General features: G+C 43.5%; 2 protein-coding genes across 3 annotated transcripts in view; both read left to right on the top strand.

Annotated features, from left to right (window-relative positions):
- Nucleotides 1–16321, top strand: part of MICAL2 (microtubule associated monooxygenase, calponin and LIM domain containing 2) — a 203350-nt gene extending 187029 nt beyond the window's left edge. For both annotated transcript variants that reach the window (XM_084853961.1, XM_084853971.1), the window contains 4 exons: nucleotides 684–777; nucleotides 6174–6273; nucleotides 10399–10473; nucleotides 13808–16321. In XM_084853961.1, coding sequence (XP_084710087.1) covers nucleotides 684–777; nucleotides 6174–6273; nucleotides 10399–10435 — 231 coding nt within the window. In that variant the 3' untranslated portion in view covers nucleotides 10436–10473; nucleotides 13808–16321. The remainder of the gene's footprint in view (nucleotides 1–683; nucleotides 778–6173; nucleotides 6274–10398; nucleotides 10474–13807) is intronic.
- A 2038-nt stretch (nucleotides 16322–18359) lies between these two features.
- Nucleotides 18360–20930, top strand: part of PARVA (parvin alpha) — a 115548-nt gene continuing 112977 nt past the window's right edge. The window contains exon 1 of the mRNA XM_084853951.1: nucleotides 18360–18597. Within this exon, the coding sequence (XP_084710077.1) occupies nucleotides 18462–18597 (136 nt within the window). The 5' untranslated portion in view covers nucleotides 18360–18461. The remainder of the gene's footprint in view (nucleotides 18598–20930) is intronic.

The following is a 20930-nucleotide window of genomic DNA, read 5'->3' as shown; positions in this document are numbered from 1 at the left end:
GTAGTAATGTATGGCTGTGAGAGCTGGACTATAAGGAAGGCTGAGCACCGAAGAATTGATGCCTTCGAACTGTGGTGCTGGAGAAGACTCTTACGAGTCCCCTGGACTGCAAGGAGGTCAAATCAGTCAATCCTAAAGGAAATCAACCCTGAGTGCTCATTGGAAGGACAGATCCTGAAGCTGAAGCTCCAATATTTTGGCCACCTAATGCGAAGAGAAAACTCCCTGGAAAAGATCCTGATGCTGGGAATGATTGAAGGCAAAAGGAGAAGGGGACGGCAGAGGATGAGATGGCTAGATAGCATCACCGATGCAATGGATATGAACATGAGCACACTCTGGGAGAGAGCGCAGGACAGGAAGACCTGGCGTGCTATGGCCCATGGGGTCATGAAGAGTCGGACACGACTTAGCGACTGAACAACAACAACATTGTTCAGTAGCTGAGCACATGCACTGTATTCCAAAGGCTCCAGGTTCAAGGACCAGTATCTCCCTTTTTAAGGTTCTCTGATTGGATGACCAGTAACCCCCCCCCCACACACATATACACAAACACCACAACCTGCCTGTGACAAAGCAGAGCATTGCACTAGATGGACCAACGTTGGAGCTTCATATGTTCATAGCTATTCCTTTGACAAATTTCTGGTTTTTAATCTGTGTACTTAATCTATGTCCAGGCTATCCAGCGGCTACTAGAAGAAGTGGAGGAGAAGCAGCGAGCTCTGGAGGTGTATGGTGTTCAGCTGGAGAGGGAACTACGAGGCGAATCAGGTAAACAGAGCAGGAAATATGTGAATATTTGAAGAATATGCCAGCTTTCTTGAAGATGTTAGAGCTTATTTAAGGAAATTCCACAGAATTTAACTTTCTGTTATTTAACTTAACTGTCTGAGGTTTGGTATGGGCCCATTTGGGAATCTGATACATTATTTATAGACACCACTGCATATTTCCCTAGGTGTGTTACTTCCCTATAAATGTTTATTTAATCCTATTAACAGAATTTTCATTCCACACCCCCACCCCCATAATCTTTCTTTTCTTGTTATCTTGCTTGCTTGTTCAGAGCTTCTTTGTTCCGTTTTAACCTTTCTGTAATTGGCATAGGTGGTGGTGTATTGGTGTTTCTAGTTCTAATGCAGCCCTGAAAGTAAAACCTGAGGGAGCGCTCCCCCTACCCCACCAACATTCCCTGCCCTGGTGGAGACTTTCATCCCTACTATCAGACTTTTTGCACTTCTGTATTGCTTAATAGCTGAAGCTCTCTGGGTGGTTCACACATTTTTTTGCCTTACACCCAGCAGCAACAATTGTTGCTGGCACATGATAGCAAAAAAACAAGGAGAGCATGAAGGCTGATTCAAAGCCATTCGCCCCTGGGGCCTAGCAAATGCCATTGTTCAACACTTCCAATGTGTGGAAGGATGAGCACCAAGACAAGACAAGACCACACAAGACAAGAGGGGAAAAAATGTTTGCCATATGGGAGGTCCCCATGGGTAATGGCTGTAGGCACTGCATGGGGCAAGTTATCACACCTCCAACAACGTCAAGAATCTGAATGTTTAGTGGGGCTCAATAGTTCAAAACAAAAGTATTTTATTTTGCTAAGGTCCACTAAGACATTATGTCCTTAGAAATGTAATAAATAAATAAATAAATACTGGCCTACTTGGTTACGTTATGTTATACTTTATTTCTATGCCACCTTTCGGCCAAAAGGCCCCCAAAGTGGCTCACAAAAACAGACAAATACAATATTCAAACAATACACTAAATACAAGTTTAAAGTAGAAATATCACAACAGCTGTTTAAAACTAAAATCACTAAAAACCCTGCAGCCTGAACACACCTTCTACATACCTGATGTATCTTGAGAGATTGAGACTTCTTGTTCCCTTCCCTATCTTTAGTAATTTAATTCTTTTTATTAAGGTTACTTAATTTATCCTCTCTGTTGATTGGTAGAGAGCTACAGATGCTGGTGTTCTAGAAGGGTTAGTGATTATTCCTCATCTGTAAGTCTCATACACAGAATTTTTCATGGACTCTGCAAACCACCCCTGAAAATTATCCATTTGGGGCTTTTGCTTAAAACAATATTTATGTGAATGTACAATTCCAGTGGTTACTGTTCCATTCACTCAGCCTTTAAAAATATTGTGCATTATAGTTTAATGAATTACCAGTTCTCATTAGGTTAAGTTGTATTTAAGCAGGGATGTGCTTATGGAGTTCAAGTGATTTAATAGGTATTATTACGGTAATTAGAAAATCATCACAGTTAAGCAATATTATTGAGCTGCAAAGGTTCTGAATAACCAAATTTAGAGACAGGCCTGCAAACACTAGTCTTCCATGACATTAATGCAACTCCCCTCTAATAATTGTGTGAGTGCAGACTGAAAGCCTCTTTTGTTAGAGGGAGTTACTCATTAGCTACTGGACTGAATAAGAAGAGGATATGTGTGTGGGCGAAATAAAGTGGTCTGAAGGTGATGAGCAAACTGTGGCTTTGACAATCTCATAATTGGAGCAACAGCAATATATGCTTTAGAAGGACTAGAAGAAAGTTCAGTCCTGTGAATAATGTTGAGTATTACTAAAGAACAAAGACCAGGTTAATTATGATCTGTCCATTAGTTTGCTTAATATTTCTTTGCTATTTTCATGCCTCATGCTTTCTTCTAAAGTTCAGAACAGCTTACATGGGGCTCTATTGGCCCTCCATTTGTGCACGGAGTTTATGTCCACATCACTTAGCTTCAATAGCTTCAGCTGTTCCAGGACCACTCCCTAGGCTCCTGTCACATTTCCTAATCTGCAGGTCGCTACTGCATTACTAGCAATTGGGATTTCCAAATAGAAAATGTAATTTCCTCTACTTAGAGATGGATGAGAATTTCATTGATTCACATATTAATGCAAACTTACCGAATATGTACCTCTACATACTAGCTGAAACTCAGTTATATAGCAATATCTGCACTTTTCCAAGTTTTGTGATGCAGTTTACTATTTATTTATTTACTTACTTACTTACTGCATTTTAATCCCATGTCTCAGACAATTATTGTCTCCTAAAGCAGCTCACATCAATTAAAAGAGAGAGAGAGAGAGAGAGAGAGAGTTCCTGCCTTACAAACTAAATGGTGAGATACACAAAGAAGGGAAGTGGAGGGAAAAGAAAGAGGAGTGAGATCCATTTTTCAAGGCCAGAGCAAGCTGGTGAACTGTAAGTGGTCATTTAAATGCACTCTGGGCTAGGGTGATTTTCCCTTGCTGGTGTTCATGCTTGAATGAGGCTTATGTTCGTTTAGCTAATGGATTGGCCCTTACAAATGCAGTCCCAGAGTATTAAAACAGATATTAGGGGAAATCACTTCAAAAAATGCACACACAAGGAAAAGTGTGTGCAAAAATGCATATATTAGGAGAAATGCTCATGAAAACATGTACACATTTTCATGTGGAAACAGAACAAACTTCATGTTGGGAAACTGAGAAACTGAGCAGACTTGAACTTGACACATTCATCCATGCCTCCTTCCACTACATATGAAATATCTTGAGAGCAATTAGGAAGGTTATCCTAATGTAGTGGGTTAGGATCAGGCTTGTCATTTGGCTGCACAGCCTGAGCAAGTAGCCATGGCCCCAGGGCAAGCAGCACCCATGTGACAAACTACTACCCCTGTGCATGCAGCCAGGAAATGGTAACTAAAAGGTGCAGGACACAACTAAATGGAATCTTCACATCCAGAAGCAGTTTACTTCTGGATATCAAGTACTGGAGACAAGCAGTAGGAGTGGGTGGTTGCCCTCATCCTCTGCTTGAGTTTCTTGGATGCATCTGGCTCGCCACTTTTGGAAACAGTGTTGAAAACAACCACCTTAAAGGCCATCACTGATGGAAATGCACTTTAAAAAAATAGACAAATAAATAGTGTGACAAGATGCCACAGTAGATGGATGCTGAGTCTTCATCCAGCAGGGCACTTAAGAATGTAAAGGACAATCTGGAATACCAGCAGCTGGCTCCCTTAAAGCTACTACTGGTCCTTGAAGGCAGAAGGAAGCTGGAGTAAGACAGAGCCTTACATGGAGGTAGCAAGGCAATGGAGATCAGTCCCTGTGCGCATTTTCCCACTGTGATGAGAATGGACTTGGCAAAGCATCATTCTACTGCTATAGCAGTAGAATGAGCATAGGGAACGATTGCCACTACCTCTCCTGGGTTCTTGGGTCCAGGGAGACAGCCATGATAAACTAATATGCAAGCATAACATGGCATGGCATGGCATGGCATGGCATGGCATGGCATGGCATGGCATGGCATAGCATAGCATGGGACAGCCATAATAATAGCTGTATGTTCCAGTTCTTCTACCTTTCTTCTAGCCTGAAGGCAACAGAATGCATGATTTAAATGTAAAAGGTCCCATGGTTGTGTGACAAATATTTGCTCCAGAAGCCTTTGCATTTTGCAAGACTCCTGCAGCAACTTGTATAATACCTTGCCAATATTTATCCAAAATAGAATTATTGATCTTTTACATTCCTCTCATAAATTGCTACACTCCCCATAGCTATTAAGATATATTCCTGTATTAAGTTTGAATGTTGTGACGTTTCACTGACATCTAAGCTTGCTGACATGAGGAAAGCAAGGTAGAATATTTTCCCAGCTCAACTCAGGAAAAGCAAGGTTTGCCAGGAAAAATGTGCATTAGATATGTGTGGGAGAGTGCTGTTGCACTCATGTCCTGCTTGTAGGTTTCCCACAGGCATCTCGTTGGCCACTGTGTGAGCAAAATGCTGGACAAGACAGACCTTTGGTCTGATCCCTCATGGCTCTTCTTATGTTCTTACGTTAGATGAGAAGGAAAAAGAATAATTGCTTACTGTACTATGGTCAGCTTATGACACAAAAGAGTTAAGATTACATGAAATATTTTAGAAGTAAATAGAACTTAAAGACACATCAAATTTAAAATAACGAAACAGGACTTATGAAAGAGAACCAGGTTGCATACTGTTTTGAAGGAAATGTTTGGCTCAGAATGCTGACAAAACTGTGAAGTAAATATATCACTTCCAAATCATAGCTGGGAATGTTGGAAAAATGATATCACATTGTTAAGGAGTCCTGCTCTGAAATTTCCATTTGGAGAAGTGTCATGTAAACTGCACTAATAAGAAATCATATAAATATGAAAGCCAGAGGACAGGGACTCCAGAACCAAACATTAGTCATCACAGGACCAAATATCAATCCTCATGGGAAGACAATCTCATTGGTCCTCAGTGACTTCTCTGCTCCTTTTTGCTTCAGGTCAGAAATGTCATTGGGTAAGAAACATTAACCTTTAGAAAGGGTTTAGAACTAAACTTAGAATGCTTGAACATGTGTTTTGCTTGTAACAATAATGTGTTTTGTTTTGGGGCTATGTTCTTATATCAAATGTGAATCATGTAGAAACTGTTTAAGATTTTAAAGTAAAAAATGGAAAGGCACCCCTGACCTCAGAGTCCTCTATCAAAAAATTATGTGAGGTAATACCAGGAATTTTGTAAACTTACAGTGTCTATGGTGGCACTTTTTTCTTAGGATATGGCATATGATATGTTACCCGCTGATCCATGATCCAGCTAAATACAAAAATCTCATATCATAGAATCCCTAGACAAAGACAAATCTGTCACAGTTGATTTTCAGCATCTCCAGTTAAGAGTAGTCAAGTAGCAAGATTGGGCAATACCTTTGCCTGGGAGCTTCAAAATTGGAGTTGGACACCCGCTGGCACTTAGGGTCAACACTACTGGATTGGATGGACCATTGTTCTGACACCTTATATCCTACTATAAGAACAAATTTATTATGAAGAGAGAGAATCAGGATTAGGAATAATTTAACATCAGCTGGATCTGAAACATAGAACTTTACTTTTTTATTCATCTTCTAACCTACTGTTCAAGTACTTTTAGTTCTAGTGTTTGACTACTACAAAATATTCAACAAATTAGGAGTGCATGTGTAATGAATGTGGTACTTTTTAGACAAAGAAACTTTTACAAACCCTGTTTCAGTCTCTGCATGGTGTAACATTTTGGATGATGGGAAAGAAAACCTGATCTTGCAATGTTTTTTAAATATCTTAAACAGATTCAAGCACACAAGATGAAACTCAGCTGTTACACAAATGGTTTGAGTTGATATTAGAGAAGAATAAATTAATGCGCTATGAATCTGAACTGCTGATCATGTAAGTAGGAACTCACAGTTTGTCATTAGTAGCGAAAATGTCAGAGCTGGGGAGAATATATACATGTTCCAGGCCGAAGAATTTATTTCTGATGCACGCAGATGTCCATTATTGAACTAAATTGCTGCATTATGCCTTGCATAGCATAGCATCATTAGTGTACAGAGATAGAGAGTTGTTGCTTCTTAAGTTATTGTCATTTGCAGCTGGAAGTGTTTTACAATAAATGCGTCTGAATGCTACAATCTGTTTTAGAAATATATTTTCAGTGGAGCTAAGGTACTGTTAGTAAAGGCAAATACATTCTCCTGTGATGAATCCTAATGAATCTTTAGGCACTTAATCCACTGGAAGACAAACAGGTGAAAGTGCCAGATGAGCACTTCAAACAGCACCACCCCCACTCCCTGCAAACACACCACTGGCAATTTGTCACAACGTAAGGAAAAACAAAGGTAGTGTTTTTTCAGTGGCGGAAACTGCTTCATTGCTCTTTAAACACCCATAGTACTTCAGCTCCACTGTATGTGCTTCAGAATAATAATACTGATGGTTGTTGTTGTTCAGTCGTGTCCGACTCTTCCTGACCCCATTGACCATAGCACGCCAGGCCTTCCTGTCCTGCGCTCTCTCCCGGAGTGTGCTCAAGTTCATATTCATTGCATCGGTGATGGTACCTAGCCATCTCATCCTCTGCCGTCCCCTTCTCCTTTTGCCTTCAGTCTTTCCTAGCATCAGGGTCTTTTCCAGAGAGTTTTCTCTTCGCATTAGGTGGCCAAAATATTTGAGCTTCAGCTTCAGGATCTGTCCTTCCAATGAGCACTCAGGGTTGATTTCCTTTAGGATGGACTGATTTGACCTCCTTGTAGTCCAGGGGACTCGTAAGAGTCTTCTCCAGCACCACAGTTCGAAAGCATCAATTCTTCGGCGCTCAGCCTTCCTTATAGTCCAGCTCTCACAGCCATACATTACTACTGGGAAAACCATAGCTTTGATTAGACAGACCTTTGTCGGCAAGGTGATGTCTCTGCTTCTTACTATGCTGTCTAGGTTTGCCATAGCTTTCCTCCCAAGGAGCAAGCGTCTTTTAATTTCATGGCTACAGTCACCGTCTGCGGTGATCTTGGAGCCCAAGAAAGTAAAATCTGTCACTGCTTCCATTTCTTCCCCTTCAATATGCCAGGAAGTGATGGGGCCAGATGCCATGATCTTCGTTTTTTTAATGTTGAGTTTCAAACCAGCTTTTGCACTCTCCACTTTCACCCTCTACTAGAGGCTCTTTAAATCCTCTTCGCTTTCTGCCATTAGGGTGGTATCGTCTGCATATCGGAGGTTGTTGATAATTCTCCCGGCAATCTTAATTCCGACCTGTGATTCATCCAAGCCGGCGTTTCTCATGATGTACTCTGCATATAAGTTAAATAAGCAGGGTGATGGTAAAGCTCATTAAACCATTTGTGCTGGTTTGAGTTGGGTTGGAATGAGTATGATATGTCTGTGGGTGGATTTGGGGGCACTTATTGGCAAGAGGTGTGAGGTCACGGGTGGGAGATTCTATGTATGCTGCCTTGACCTCTCTGGAGGAAAAGCAAGATATAAATGTAATACATTAAATAAAAGCCCTTCTATGGCTTTTGAGAGCTACATCTCAACTCAGTCAGTCATGCCCTTGTTTAAAGAGATGTAACCAAGGGAGTGGAGGTGGAGGACCTAATAGCATGGTGCTGCTTTTTTCAGAGAGAAGAAGATAAAAAATGCTTACTTTTGAAAGACTGTACTAGAAAAGCTGGAACGGAAACTGCCTTGGTCACCCTGTGGGATGACCTCTGATGGCACAGGGACGGGGGGAGTGCGACCCTGTTGATTCTCCTGGACCTCTCAGCGGCTTTCGATACCATCGACCATGGTATCCTTCTGGATAGGTTGTCTGGGTTGGGAGTTGGAGGCACTGCACTGTAGTGGTTCTGATCCTACTTGGATGGCCGATTCCAGAAGGTGGTGCTGGGGGATTATTGCTTTGTGCCATGGCAACTGTGCCATGGGGTTACACAGGGCTCTATTCTATCCCCCATGCTGTTTAACATCTACATGAAACCGCTGGGGGAGGTTATCCGGAGGTGTGGGCTGAGGTGCCATCAATATGCGGATGACACCCAGCTCTACCTCTCTTTCTCATCAAAACCAGGTGAGGCAGTAGCTGTTCTGAATCAGGGCCTGGGCACCATAATGGACTGGATGAGGGCCAATAAACTGAAACTCAATCCAGACAAGACGGAGGTACTGTTAGTGGGTGGTTCATCTGCCCGGCTAGGTGATATTCAACCTGTTCTGGAGGGGGTTGCACTCCCCCTAAAGGATCAGGTTCGTAGTTTGGGGGTGCTCTTGGATCCAGAACTGTCACTTGAGGCACAGGTGAACTCAGTGGCACGGAGCACTTTTTATCAGCTTAGGCTGGTATACCAACTACGCCCTTATCTGGACAGAGATAGCCTAGCTACAGTTATCCATGCTCTGATAACTTCTCGTCTGGATGACTGCAATGCGTTATACGTGGGGCTGCCTTTGAAAATGGTCCGGAAACTTCAGCTGGTCCAAAATAGGGCAGCAAGATTGTTAACAGGGACTGGCCTGCGAGCTCATATTACGCCAGTACTTTTCCAGCTGCACTGGCTGCCAGTCCATTTCCGGGCCCGATTCAAAGTGCTGGTATTAACATTTAAAGCCCTTAACGGCTTGGTTATCTGAAGGATCGCCTCCTCCCATATGAGCCTGCCCAGACCTTAAGATAATCGTCAGCGGCCCTTCTCCGTGAGCCCCTGCCAAAGGAAGTGAGGCGGGTGGCTACTAGGAGGAGGGCTTTTTCTGCTGTGGCACCCCAGCTCTGGAATGAGCTCCCTAGTGAGGTTCGCCTGGCACCTACATTGTATTCCTTTCGGCGCCAGGTGAAGATCTTTTTATTTTCCCAGGCATTTAAGCATTCTAAACTTTTAGCTTTGCTGTTTTAAATCTGTATTTTAAACTCCTGCACTGCTGCTAGGTTTTATTGTGGTTGTATTGTTATATTGTGGTTTTAATGTTCTATATATTTTAAATTGTTTTATTGTGTGCTGTTTGGTTTTAATTTTTGTGAACCGCCCAGAGAGCTTTGGCTATTGGGCAGTATAGAAATAAATAAATAAATAAATAGCTGTGTCAATAAAAATGGTATTGGCTGCCCCACTTTTTCTGACCTTGTATTTCGTGTGCACAGTTTGCTTGCTAATTTTGTTACCAGGAGGTCTCCAAAACCTCCTGCTCCAAAAAGAGCAGGAATGATGTAGAAAGTCTTGTGGTGGCCAAAAAAAAACAAAACTGTTTTCAGTTGCACACTCTAGGCTAATTTGACATGCCACAGTTCTGTTTTGGAAAGGCAGATAACTTGGGAGGTTTTAAGTTGCATTTTGTAGTTCACTGTCATGTTTTCAAGGGATATATTGAAAATCTTTTACATAGACAAAAAAATAATAATGATAACGATATAACGATGGTAGTCAGCATTGTGCATAACAAACTCATGTTTTCAACTGTGAGTATGGTGGGGGCAAATTCACCAAGCAGCTGTTGGACACCTGCTGTATGTACATTCGGTGGAAAACACATTTGTATTTATTTTACATTTGTATCCCAGCCTTTCTCCAAGATGCAGCATCCATAGGGACTATCGCTTTTTATGTTCACATGATATACACTGGGGCCTGAGAGGGTGACTGGTCAAGGCTACCCAGTAAGCTTGTTGGCTGAGTTTGGTCCGAGTCCCACAATTCCATACACTGCACCGCACTGGCTCTGTCACTACATACTGCGTGTAGCAGCCTTTATTCTCAGTCATAGGTTGTTCTTTATGTATGTTACCTTTTTCTAGAGCACTGCAATTGATCAGACATTGCTATTTTCGAGTGGGCAGTTATGGGTGTTGGTGGTAAACATGGGAATGGATTGGACTTGAGGGTATGGCCCTGGTTTGTCTGACCATTAAACTAGCAGATCAGGACAAGAGTCTTGGTGCCACCTTTTCTATAATATATTGATGGTAATATTGAAGATTGATAGTTGTCATAGCTGAGTCTCTATTATTCTTGTGTCCAGAGCCAAAGAGCTGGAATTAGAGGATCATCAAAACTGACTGGAGGAGAACTGAGACAGAAAAATGGGACACTGATGGTAAGAAAAGTACTGAATTAATTGACCCAGATTGCACATAATGGCAGCAAATCATGGATTAATCCTAGCACGTGCTAGGCATGTTCTGCAGCCATTTTGAATATTCAACCCCTGATTGGGCCTGTCAGGGTGGAAACTGAGCCGATAGAACCCCAGAGCAGTTCTGATTCTGAGGAGGATCAGCAATTCGTGGGAGAGGAGCCAGCTCATCCCTCACAGGCACAGCAGCTGGCAGAGATTCCTCCTGAGACAGATAGTGATCCTAGCAGTGAGAAAGTGCGGGAGGGGGGCTTGCTAGACGCTCGACGCAGAGAGCGACGAGTGATGGAGGGCACAGAAAGGAGGCGTAGCGCCCGTTTGGCGCGCAAGCAACGGCCGCCTCCCGTGGATCCAAGGGAAAGAGGGAGGATCTCTCCCTAGCCCATAAGTTCAGGGACTTCAAGTGATTCTCCTTCAAACGGGGATCAACTGCCTACTCTGCTGTTCATTGTTTAGTCGCTGGTGATTAGCATCTGAAAAAGTCATTAAAAAGATTAAAGCCTTGAAAAGAATCCTTTCGTCTGTGTCTTGAGTTGGCTATTGGAGTGTAGAAAAAGAAGCCGCTAGGGCGCCCCTGACACTATCATGGGTTGCTACATGACATCCAAACCTGGACTCTATAGGTTAGTCATGGGTTAAACAACCCACAGTTAACTTACAATTAGTAGTTACATTCAAAAAGGCTGCAGAATGCACCCAGCATGTGCCATGGCAAGTTGTAGGTTAATTAACCCATGATTTGCTGCCGTTATGTGCAAATAGCCCTATTGTGTTTTAAACCTGGGGTGGGCAGAAGGTAGATCGGGATCTACTCATAGATCTTTGTATAGCTTGCAATAGATCAGCATGGGTGTCTGACCCCCAATTTTTTAACAACAATAACAGAAGAAAAAGACTCCTGCACCCCAAATTAGGCTGCTAAGCTGCAGATGCTTGGGGAAAACCAGGAGTGGATTTGTGGGTGAAAGAACTGTTAGCTCAGTTCCAGTAATGAAAACAAATTCCTGAGCTGAGCATGAGCTCAGAGGTACCCTGTTCCTTAATTCTGAGTGTATGTCTGGCCCCTGAACCACTATTTTTCATTAAAGGTCTAATAAAGGTATTACACTAATATGGATTTTGGTATTTTTCATCTGGGTCTGGTTGGAGGATCAAGGGGTTCTAGGAAAAAAACACTCTGCCCACTTCTATTGTGGACTATGAGGCAAGATATACTTGTATACGAAGTCAATTTTATTTTAGATGTACACATCCTTGAGACTATTTGGGCATGTTTGATGCATATTAAAAAAGCATAAGAACATAAGAAAAGCCAGGCTGGCTCAGACCAAGGGTCCATCTCTGTCAGGAGTGCCCTAGCTGCCTCTTGCAGTCCCCTCCAATAGTCAACTCAGGACACAGATGATGAGGATTCTTTCCAAGGCTTTATTCCTTTATGACTCTTACAGATACTAATCACTAGCGACTAAGCAAAGAACTGCACTGGGGATAGATAGCAGAGTAGCCTAAGCTCCAGGTAAGGCAGTTGGTCCCCGTTTGAAGGGGAACTGCGGGAAGACCCTGAACTTATGGGCTATGGAGAGATCCTCCCTCTTTCCCTTGGGTCCTCGGGACGTGACCGTTGTTTTAACACCAAATGAGCGGAGTGCCTCCTTTCGGCGCCTTCCATCTGTCGTCGCTCCCTGCGTCTGCACCGAGCATCCAGCAAGCCCCCCTCCAGTGCTCTCTCACTGCCAGGGTCACTATCTATCCCAGGAATGCTGGCAGGAGGAATCTCTGCCAGCTGCTGTGCTTGTGAGAGATGAGCGAGCTCCTCTTCCACGGATTGCTGTTCTTCAGAATCAGAACAGTTCTGGGGCTCTATGGGCTCAGTTTCCACCCTGACAATCTAGTCCAGCATTCTGTTCACACAGTGGCCAACCAGCTGGCCATAGGAAACCCACAAGCAGGAAGTGAGTGCAACAGCACCCTCCCGCCCAAGTTCCTCAGCAACTGGTGTACATAGGCATACTGCCTCTTGAGTGCTGGAGGCAGCATATAGCCACCAGGACTAGTAGCCATTGATAGCCTTTAATAGCCTTATCTTCCATCAGCAGTTTGAAGGTTTGGTGCAGGACCTGCTGAAAAGTAAACTAACCGTAACAGTGTGTGTGCAGATATTGAACTGAGCCATTCTTTTCATTAAAGTGTGAATTTAATTTTTTTAAGCCATTTGGGGGTGGGGATATTTGGGTTAAAAGGGATCCCCACCAAATAATTCCAGTAGAGGACTGGATGGTGCATTTTCACCTCTGGATTACAGACACAATCTTAAACTAATGTTATAGTCTTTAAGATTAATAAAGGTGTATGTGCCATGATTTCCTCTGAATAACCAAAAGATGAAGCTTTTGCAAGTTCTTTAAGCTGTTTTATACATTACAAAGAAATGGGGTAGAAATAGATGAATATACCTGAAATGTCTTCTTAACAGGACCAATTTTCATATCCACATTCCCAAATGCAGAGATCAGTGGGTATTATCAAGTCAAAAATGTACGATTTGTTTTGTAATTACTTTATACATAATTTGGGGGTGGGGTTATACATATTAATAAATAAATAAATTGGAAATGTGAAATTTGGCCCATGGTATGAAACGGAACCATCAAGTGAATGATATGGAACTTTCAAAAGCAGTTTGTGTTATGGCATGGTAGTCTATATTCAAAATCATTTTTTTTAATCCTACTGGCCAAGTTCTTCGGTGTGTTCAATCCTATTGTCTGGATCCCCATCAGATTAAGCTTGACTAAGGGCCAAACTAGATGTTTTTAATCCAGTTGATATGTTTTTAGCACCTTAATATTTTAACTGTTTTTATGTATTTTATTGCTGTAAGCTGCCTTGGGAGGGCTTCTGCCCTGAAAGGCGGCCAAGAAATGTTTTAAATCATCATCTTGATACCAGAAGTGATCAGTATGTTACTTGCAGCCAGATAATCTGAAGGCACAGGGAGGGTTTACCTGCTCCTTTTGTTCTAAAAAAAATTAGAGCTGTCCAGCTCTATACATGATTCGGACAGAACCACCTTTAAATAAATGGGTCTGCTAACATCACATCTAGTTTGGCTGCTGATTTTAAGTGTTTTTCCAGAAGGAGCTTTGAGGGCCCTATTGTTTAACCCCACCCACCACCCAAGCCCTGCTGCAAACCCTCCTCTGACACATTAAATCCAAAGATAAATGAATACAATATACCATTTATTGTAATGAGGAAACCATTTTTTGACCATTCTGTTTACATTTGTTATAAGGAGCTAAGTGATGGACATGAAATGTTGGATGTGACAATAAGAGGCAGAAGAAAGTTGGAGGAGCAGAAGGTGGTGAAAAAAGAAGAACAGCAGTATTTTGAAAAGCTTATACTATCTCAGGGGTACAAATTCTGAGGGACATACTCCAGCTCCAGGGAAATCTTTGTCCTACCAGCATGGTGAACACCGTTAATGCAAGATTATGGTTAGCTTATTTTAGAGGAAAGATCTGTGTGGTTGCTACAACTCCAAGGGGAAGGAATGGTGTTCCCATTAAGCATGATAAAAATAGCTTTTTTTCTTAGATCAACATATATGCAAAAAGAGTGAATAAATTCTATGTGTGCCTTATCTGATATGCTTCCAGTGTGGAAATGACATCAGAAGTGTTCATTGTTTTCTATGTCCTGGCATTTTAATATTGAATGTTCTTGAAAGTTGCAGAACTACAGCACTGCTTTTGTTTTTCTTGCGACTATAGCCTTTCTATCCATCTTTCTATATTTGTAAATGTGTCATGTATATGTTTTCTTTCCACCTTTCATAGGTGGGTCACAAAGAAAAGTGTTCCAATTTTTAAAACAAGCATCAACAGTATACCAATACGTATACTTCAACGTTAATTCTTATAACAGAGGATATCTTTGTGATTCCAGATTATATATGAATATTGTAAATAAGTAGCAGGAAAAATGTCAGCACAGGGCTGAGCAGATGTAATTTACAAGATGTGTTTACAAGGTAGAGGGTGCTGTGTATATTAAATGGTGCTTTAATATAGTGGTAAATATTTGCAGTTTGTAACACTGTAACTTAATATCAAAGGGATTATTTTTAACAATATGTAGAAGGATCAAGTGAACCTTTTTCAGCTGGCAGAAGTATTAGTGTGATAGATTGTACAGGGTACTTTCACATAATAAATTCTGCTGCTATATAACCTTTAGCTGGGTATAAAAAGTTGTGGCACTCAATGTTAACAGTTAAAAAATTGCTAAATCCTTTTTGTATGATGCTGGCGGTATTCACAAGACCATCTGTAAAGATGTATAAGCTATACTTACGCTGCTGCTCCAGATGAATGCACAAATAATATGTTCCAGATTAATACTTTGCCAAATCAGCTTGTGGTGCTCCTACCTTGAGCCCAGTTCACTGAAACCCTGCTGAAACCACTGGATGTTCTGTGTGCTAAACTGGTTGCAGGATTGCTGCTCACTGGGGAAAAAAAAACTATCCCTCAAACATTTGTCACTTTACTTCGAACAGTCTTTGATAGTTCATTGATTTATATAGCTGAATTTTTAAAATGGTATGAGGGATCTGGGACAACACAGGATTGTTTCGGAATATTTTTGTCTTGCATTCTAACAGGAGAAATTAAACATTAATTAACTATGTAAAAGGTGCTTAAATGTTGCCTGCCTGCCTGCCTGCGGCTGAGCAATAGCAAGAGTAGGCAAAAAAGCGAGTAAATCTCCAATGTGTAATCCAGGAACGGGCAACTGTGGGAGGTCTAGAGGCCATTTTCACACATCTCTGGGCACCACACTCTGTGGGGTGCTGCACACTCCTCAAAAAATGGGCACTCCTCAAAAGAAAAAAGAAAGACAACATTGCTGGTTTGCTGCTGAAATTTGATGGCAAATTGCTTTGTAGTGCTGTGGAACGCTACAAGGGTTAAATTTAGCTTATAGCCCCCCACACAAGTTTTCCACTCCTGTTTTAATCAAAGAGCAAAGAATAAATTCTATTCTGTAACAAATCATGCATAACCCAATTCTGTAAAATGTAACAGAAACTAAGGCGCATTCCAGACAATAGTGGTTTAGAAGCCACAGTGAGACCCATACCCAATCCTCTTTGAGCACGAGAGGACAACAAAATCTTTTTTTCCACTTTAGAACAAACTGCAGTTCCCTTTTACAGATGAAAATGAAATTGTGGTGTGTGTGTGTTTTTTTTTAAAAAACTAACTTTGGTTAGAGCCAAAGTTAGAGCAAACCAGTATTCCCTGAGTTCGTATGTAATGTGGAACTGCAGTTTGTTCTCAAGCCAAAGTGGATGCTTTTCCTCTCCTCCTCTTGCAAATGAAAATGAGCATGTGGATCATACCTGATCATTTTAGATGTCTGAAGTGGACCTAAGAATCCTATTAAGAAACATGGAAATGCCTCTGAAGGTGGTAGAGAAAATAAAATTGTGTTGTTTTCAATATGTATGTATTCATTTTTGCATGTTTACATACAGCAGGAACTTATAAACATATTTATCCTTTGGGGTTCACTTTTCTGTTTTGGTCAGTAACTAAAATACAATAATTAATAATGTTTAGACAAAGCTGCTTTATTGTATAAGACAGGATTATACCAGATGTTTTAAAAAGAGATGTACAGTATCTGAATTTCTCATTTGTACTTAATAGATGCATTCTGTTCATAATTTATGTGTATTGTGAGAGTTACTGCATTATTGTAGTATAAGCTATTTTCCATGGTGGTATTAAAATATATTAAAACTAAAATAATATTTGGGTAATTTAAGTGCTTATTGTAGGCATGAGGAAATATATGCAGAACTCAGACTTGCATTTTTAATCAAGGAGGCTTAAAACTCCTCAGTAGTAACCAATACTTTTCTGTGACCAACGAAGTCTGGGAAATGTTTAATGGAATTTCACGTTCCTTTTGGTTTGCATAAAGGTTCCTGTCTTCATGATCATTGATGGGACAAGCAGCATTGAAGTTGCAGTTGAACCTGGGTGGTGTCCAACTAACCCACTGAGCTGATGGAACAGCTTCCGTCAGTGGAATGGGGAGATTATCTGTCCCCCTGCAGATCACATGCAGAAGGTTGGAGACCCTCTGGAACAGGTTTTGGGGAGGCTACGGGGCGGACAGGAAGGGAAATTCTCATTGTGCAAGCGGAAATCCTCTCAGTCTTGTCTTTAATTTTGTTTTACATCTGCAAGTGGAAAAAGCAGTTTTCCCTTTCCCTAGTGTTGCTACCTGTGTAGGGGGAAAGTCAGTACAGTTCATAGGAAACAAAATGTATTTTCTTAATAATCCCCCAAATAATTTCCCAGAATGGAATCTGATCATTCAAAGGGTATTGTATGTGTTAAATAAACAAATGTGCATTGTCAGTTGGGAAGAAGTTTGATTTCTATTTACAGGGGATGTCTTCTATGCAGACACAATTCAAGACAGAGCTGGTTTGCACAGTTTGTAGTTGGATTATGTGAAGGTTGTTTAACCCTCAAATAACCTACGGTGGCTGGGTTTGGATAACATACCACAACCCCATTGGGGGTTGCATATTCTAATGGCAGCTGCATGTGCCTGCTATGCGCTGCGGCTCGCTGTGGGTTAAACAACCCAGAGCGAACCCAGGGCATTGTGCAAACCAGAGTGTTAGATTAGAAGGTGCAGCAAACACTGTGGCCACGAAACAAAGCTTCACATGCACAGGGATTCCTCTATTCTCTGTTGCTGTTTGCTTATAAGGAATATTCTCTGGCTTCTAAAATAGGTAAGACAGCTCTTGCACACAGGCGTTTCTATATGAACACCAGAGCTCCTGAATTGTGTGATATTTCTGTGCTAAATTCAAGAAGCAAAAGCAGTACCTTTTTATTTGTGGAAGGGAAACTGCACATTACGTGCAAATGTGTAACAGCCCTGAAAAGCAGCTTCAGGTGGGAAAATTTGGAAGAGAGATGTGTGAAAGGCCATGGCTCACCTGCTTTGTATGCGGAAGGTCCCAGGTTAAATCCTCAGCATCTCCAGGTAGATGCCTGAAACCCTGGACAGCTGCTGGCAAGTCAGTGTCAACAACATGGGCTAGATAGACCAATGATCTGACTCAGTATGAGGCAGCTTCCTATGTTCTTATGTGGTGGATCAGGGGGAGTTTGTTAATCTTTGACCTCCCTGCTGCTTCTCTGATCCAAATTTATTATCCATCCTAGTTGTCCCCCTGCTAGAGAAAATGCATGTTTGGAACCAACCCTGGGGAAAAGAGATTTGAGGAAAAGGATCAAACAGGGAGTTTAGTGACACTCCCACTTCTTTGCTCCGAATTCCACCTCTCAAAAAATTTTTTTTTTTTAAGTGGGTGACAGCCCTGTGTCTGCGTGTTTTAAAACCGAAAAAAAAATCAAAGGTGAAAAACAGAATGGGGAACACATTCAAAAGAGAACATACAAAAGGGAATTTTAGCAGGTGCCCCCACCGCATGACAAAACTCTCTCCTAAAAAGAGGAGACAGACACAGACAATAAAAAAGGATCTATTTGCAGAAGCAGGAGGTACAGACCAGCAGTGTGTATCAGACTTGGATGACTTCGGTGGGAGAGACGGGAATGGGGAGCAGCGCGGGCCCGGCGAGTTGCAGCCGCAGACTGGCTGCTCTGTGTCCGCGCGTGCGATGAGAGCGAGCGAGAAAATCCGTCCCTGGGTGTGCGCGGGAGAAAGAGGGAGGGAGGGAAGAAGGAAGGCGGGCGGGCGGGCGAGCAAGAACAGCCTCAAATGCTTGGAATAATTCCGCTTCCGTTGGGAATAGGGACCAGCAGCTTGTGACTGGCTCGAGCGGGCTCTGCTCGGCGGCCGCTCTTCTCCCCGGGGCTGGGGCGCGCTTTCGCGGGACCACCACCATGGCAACCTCTCCTCAGAAATCGCCTTCGTCCCCCAAGTCTCCAACCCCCAAGTCGCCCCCTTCCCGGAAGAAAGACGACTCCTTCTTGGGCAAGCTCGGGGGCACTCTGGCCAGGAGGAAAAAAGCGAAGGAAGGTAACCAGGCGCGCGCGCGCGAGCGAGCTTCGCCCCAGGCTTGCCACGCATTCCGCGCGGCGCCTTTAACGGCGCAGGGGGAGGGGCGTGGAGGGAGGAGACGCGGGGAGAAGCCAAGGGTGTCCCGCGCTGCCCTCGGCCCGGGAGCGAGCGGCGCCTCAGCCGGGCGAGGCCGCGACGCCGCCGCGGGGCTGGGTGTGCCGCCGCGGGGAACGCGCGTCACGCCCGAAAAACGCTGTGCCCCGGAGGAGCTGCGGCTGCTGGGCTGGGCTCCTTCAGCTGTTTAGTAGGGCCTCTTCCACCAGGAAGTTCCCTCTTTCCCCAGCCCGCCTTTCCAAAAGACAGAGTTGTCGCCCCCCCCGCGCCGCCCCCCGGCTGCTTTGCGGCATCTTCGCCTCACTTGAGGTTCTTCGCCGGGACCTCGCAGGCCCCTGCACGGGGCGGGCGGGCTGGCCGGCTTCCCGGTCTGGCCCGCGTTTTCGCACGTCTCTCGGAATTCCGAGGCCTTATTGTAAACTGGCGGCGCCCTGCGCTGCCTGCTGGGAAGGAGTTTCTTCCTAGAATGGGAATGCAATGCTTCAAGGACCTTTCCTTGTTCCCTAGAGTGAGGAGATGGGGGAAGAGGAGTGCTCTTGGCTACCGTACAGCATTCTCTTGCGAAGCGCAGGGAGGCTTCTGTAGGCAAGACTAGCACCGATCAGGCTTTCTGGGCCACGCGTGTGGCCCGTTGCCTCTACTGCAGTGCCAGGTTCTATGATAACAAGTGTATTTGTTCTTTTTTTATTATTTTTTGGGGACAGAGGCTTGCACCTGAAAGGCTTCTTGTATCTTACCTCATGCAAGGTTCAGCCAATGTATTAAGGATGCCCCCAAACTAAGAGGTGTTGCAGAGTCTCCAGACACCGTTCTGGTTCACTCGCCCAGCCTGCAGCACATCAGAGCTAGCGCACAGCTCTGTATAGTAGCGCACGGGCAGGCAAGCGGCAGCCGTTCTGCTGTTGTTGGACTCCAGCCAGCATAGCCAATGGTGAGAGGTGACAGGAGCTGGAGTCACAACATCTGGAGGGCTGAAGGTTGCCTGCCCCTGCACTTAGGCGTGCTCGTGAGGGAAATGATGGACAAGCAAGTGCCCTGCAGACAGCTCAGTTTCAAGGACTCCCTCTACCTCTGTGTCTCCTCTGCCCTTGGATCTGAGAACATCCTCCTGTTGCAACTACTGGTCTCATTTTTGAGCAGGGTAGGGATGGGGCCCTCTTGCCTCCCGCTCCGCAGTTCTTCCTGTTGCTTGTTTGGGGCTGAGCAGCACAAAGTCCCTTGTGCGCTTGGTCACACTAACAGTCTTGATCATCTGCAGATTTATTTATTTAAATTCTTCTATGCCGCACCTTCTCCAAAAGGAGCACAGAGTGACTTACAATATTTATAAAACAAGTACCAGTGAGACAACTATACAATTCTACTGTCACAATAAAACAATTTAAGATACAACAATAATAATCTAACCTAAAAATATCAAATACCAACAAGTCAGGGATTAAATGCTTTTGCAAATGAAAAGGTAATTAAAGTACTGTTAAAAGTATTTGTAATGGGGGTAACTGCGCCTCTCCTGGAAAAAAGTTCCACAAGGGGGGGCGGGCTTCACTAAAGATGCCCTATCTTGGGTTCATATCCTCCTCACCTCATTTATGGCAGGGGGTGGGGGAACAACAGCAAGCCAGACATCTGCAGATCAAAGGAACCTAGTTGGCTGGCAAGGGGTCCCAAATAGCTAAGGGCTTCATACGGTGGGCACATTGGGCTTGCTAGCTCACTGGCTGCTGGTTCAGCTTTCAGCATAAGTGTAATATGATTCCTCTTAGCTACAGCATTTTGTACTAGCTGCAGTATCTGGGCCGTCTTCAAGGGGAGCCCCACATATGGTGTGTTGCAGTAATCTAAGATGTTTCCAGAGGTGGTGCCATGGATGTTACTAAGGCCAGATTATCTTGATCCAAAAAAGGCCAGAGCTGGCAAACAGCCGGAGCTGGGCAAAGTGCCCCTTGCCACTGCAGCCACCAGCGACAAATTGGAATCTAGGAGCATACCCAAGCGACATACCTGTTCCTTCAGTGGGAACGCTACTCCATCCAGAACAGGCTATCTACCCAATTCCTGAACCTGAGAACCCGTGGCCCATAGTGCCTTTGTCTTGTAGGGATTCAGCTTCAGGTTACTTCAGGGGGCATGACCATCTAGGGAACTTAGAAGGGCTGAATTTGGCCCCCAGGGCCTGAGGTTCCTGACACTTGTTTAGTTGATTTGTTTTCCAAGAACTTCTGTGTTGCATTAGT

The sequence above is a fragment of the Heloderma suspectum genome, chromosome 1, assembly GCF_057233095.1.
Source record: "Heloderma suspectum isolate Gila_16-S chromosome 1, 16-S_ref, whole genome shotgun sequence".
Taxonomy (NCBI): Eukaryota; Metazoa; Chordata; class Lepidosauria; order Squamata; family Helodermatidae; genus Heloderma; species Heloderma suspectum.
This window is presented reverse-complemented; position numbering and strand designations above follow the sequence as displayed.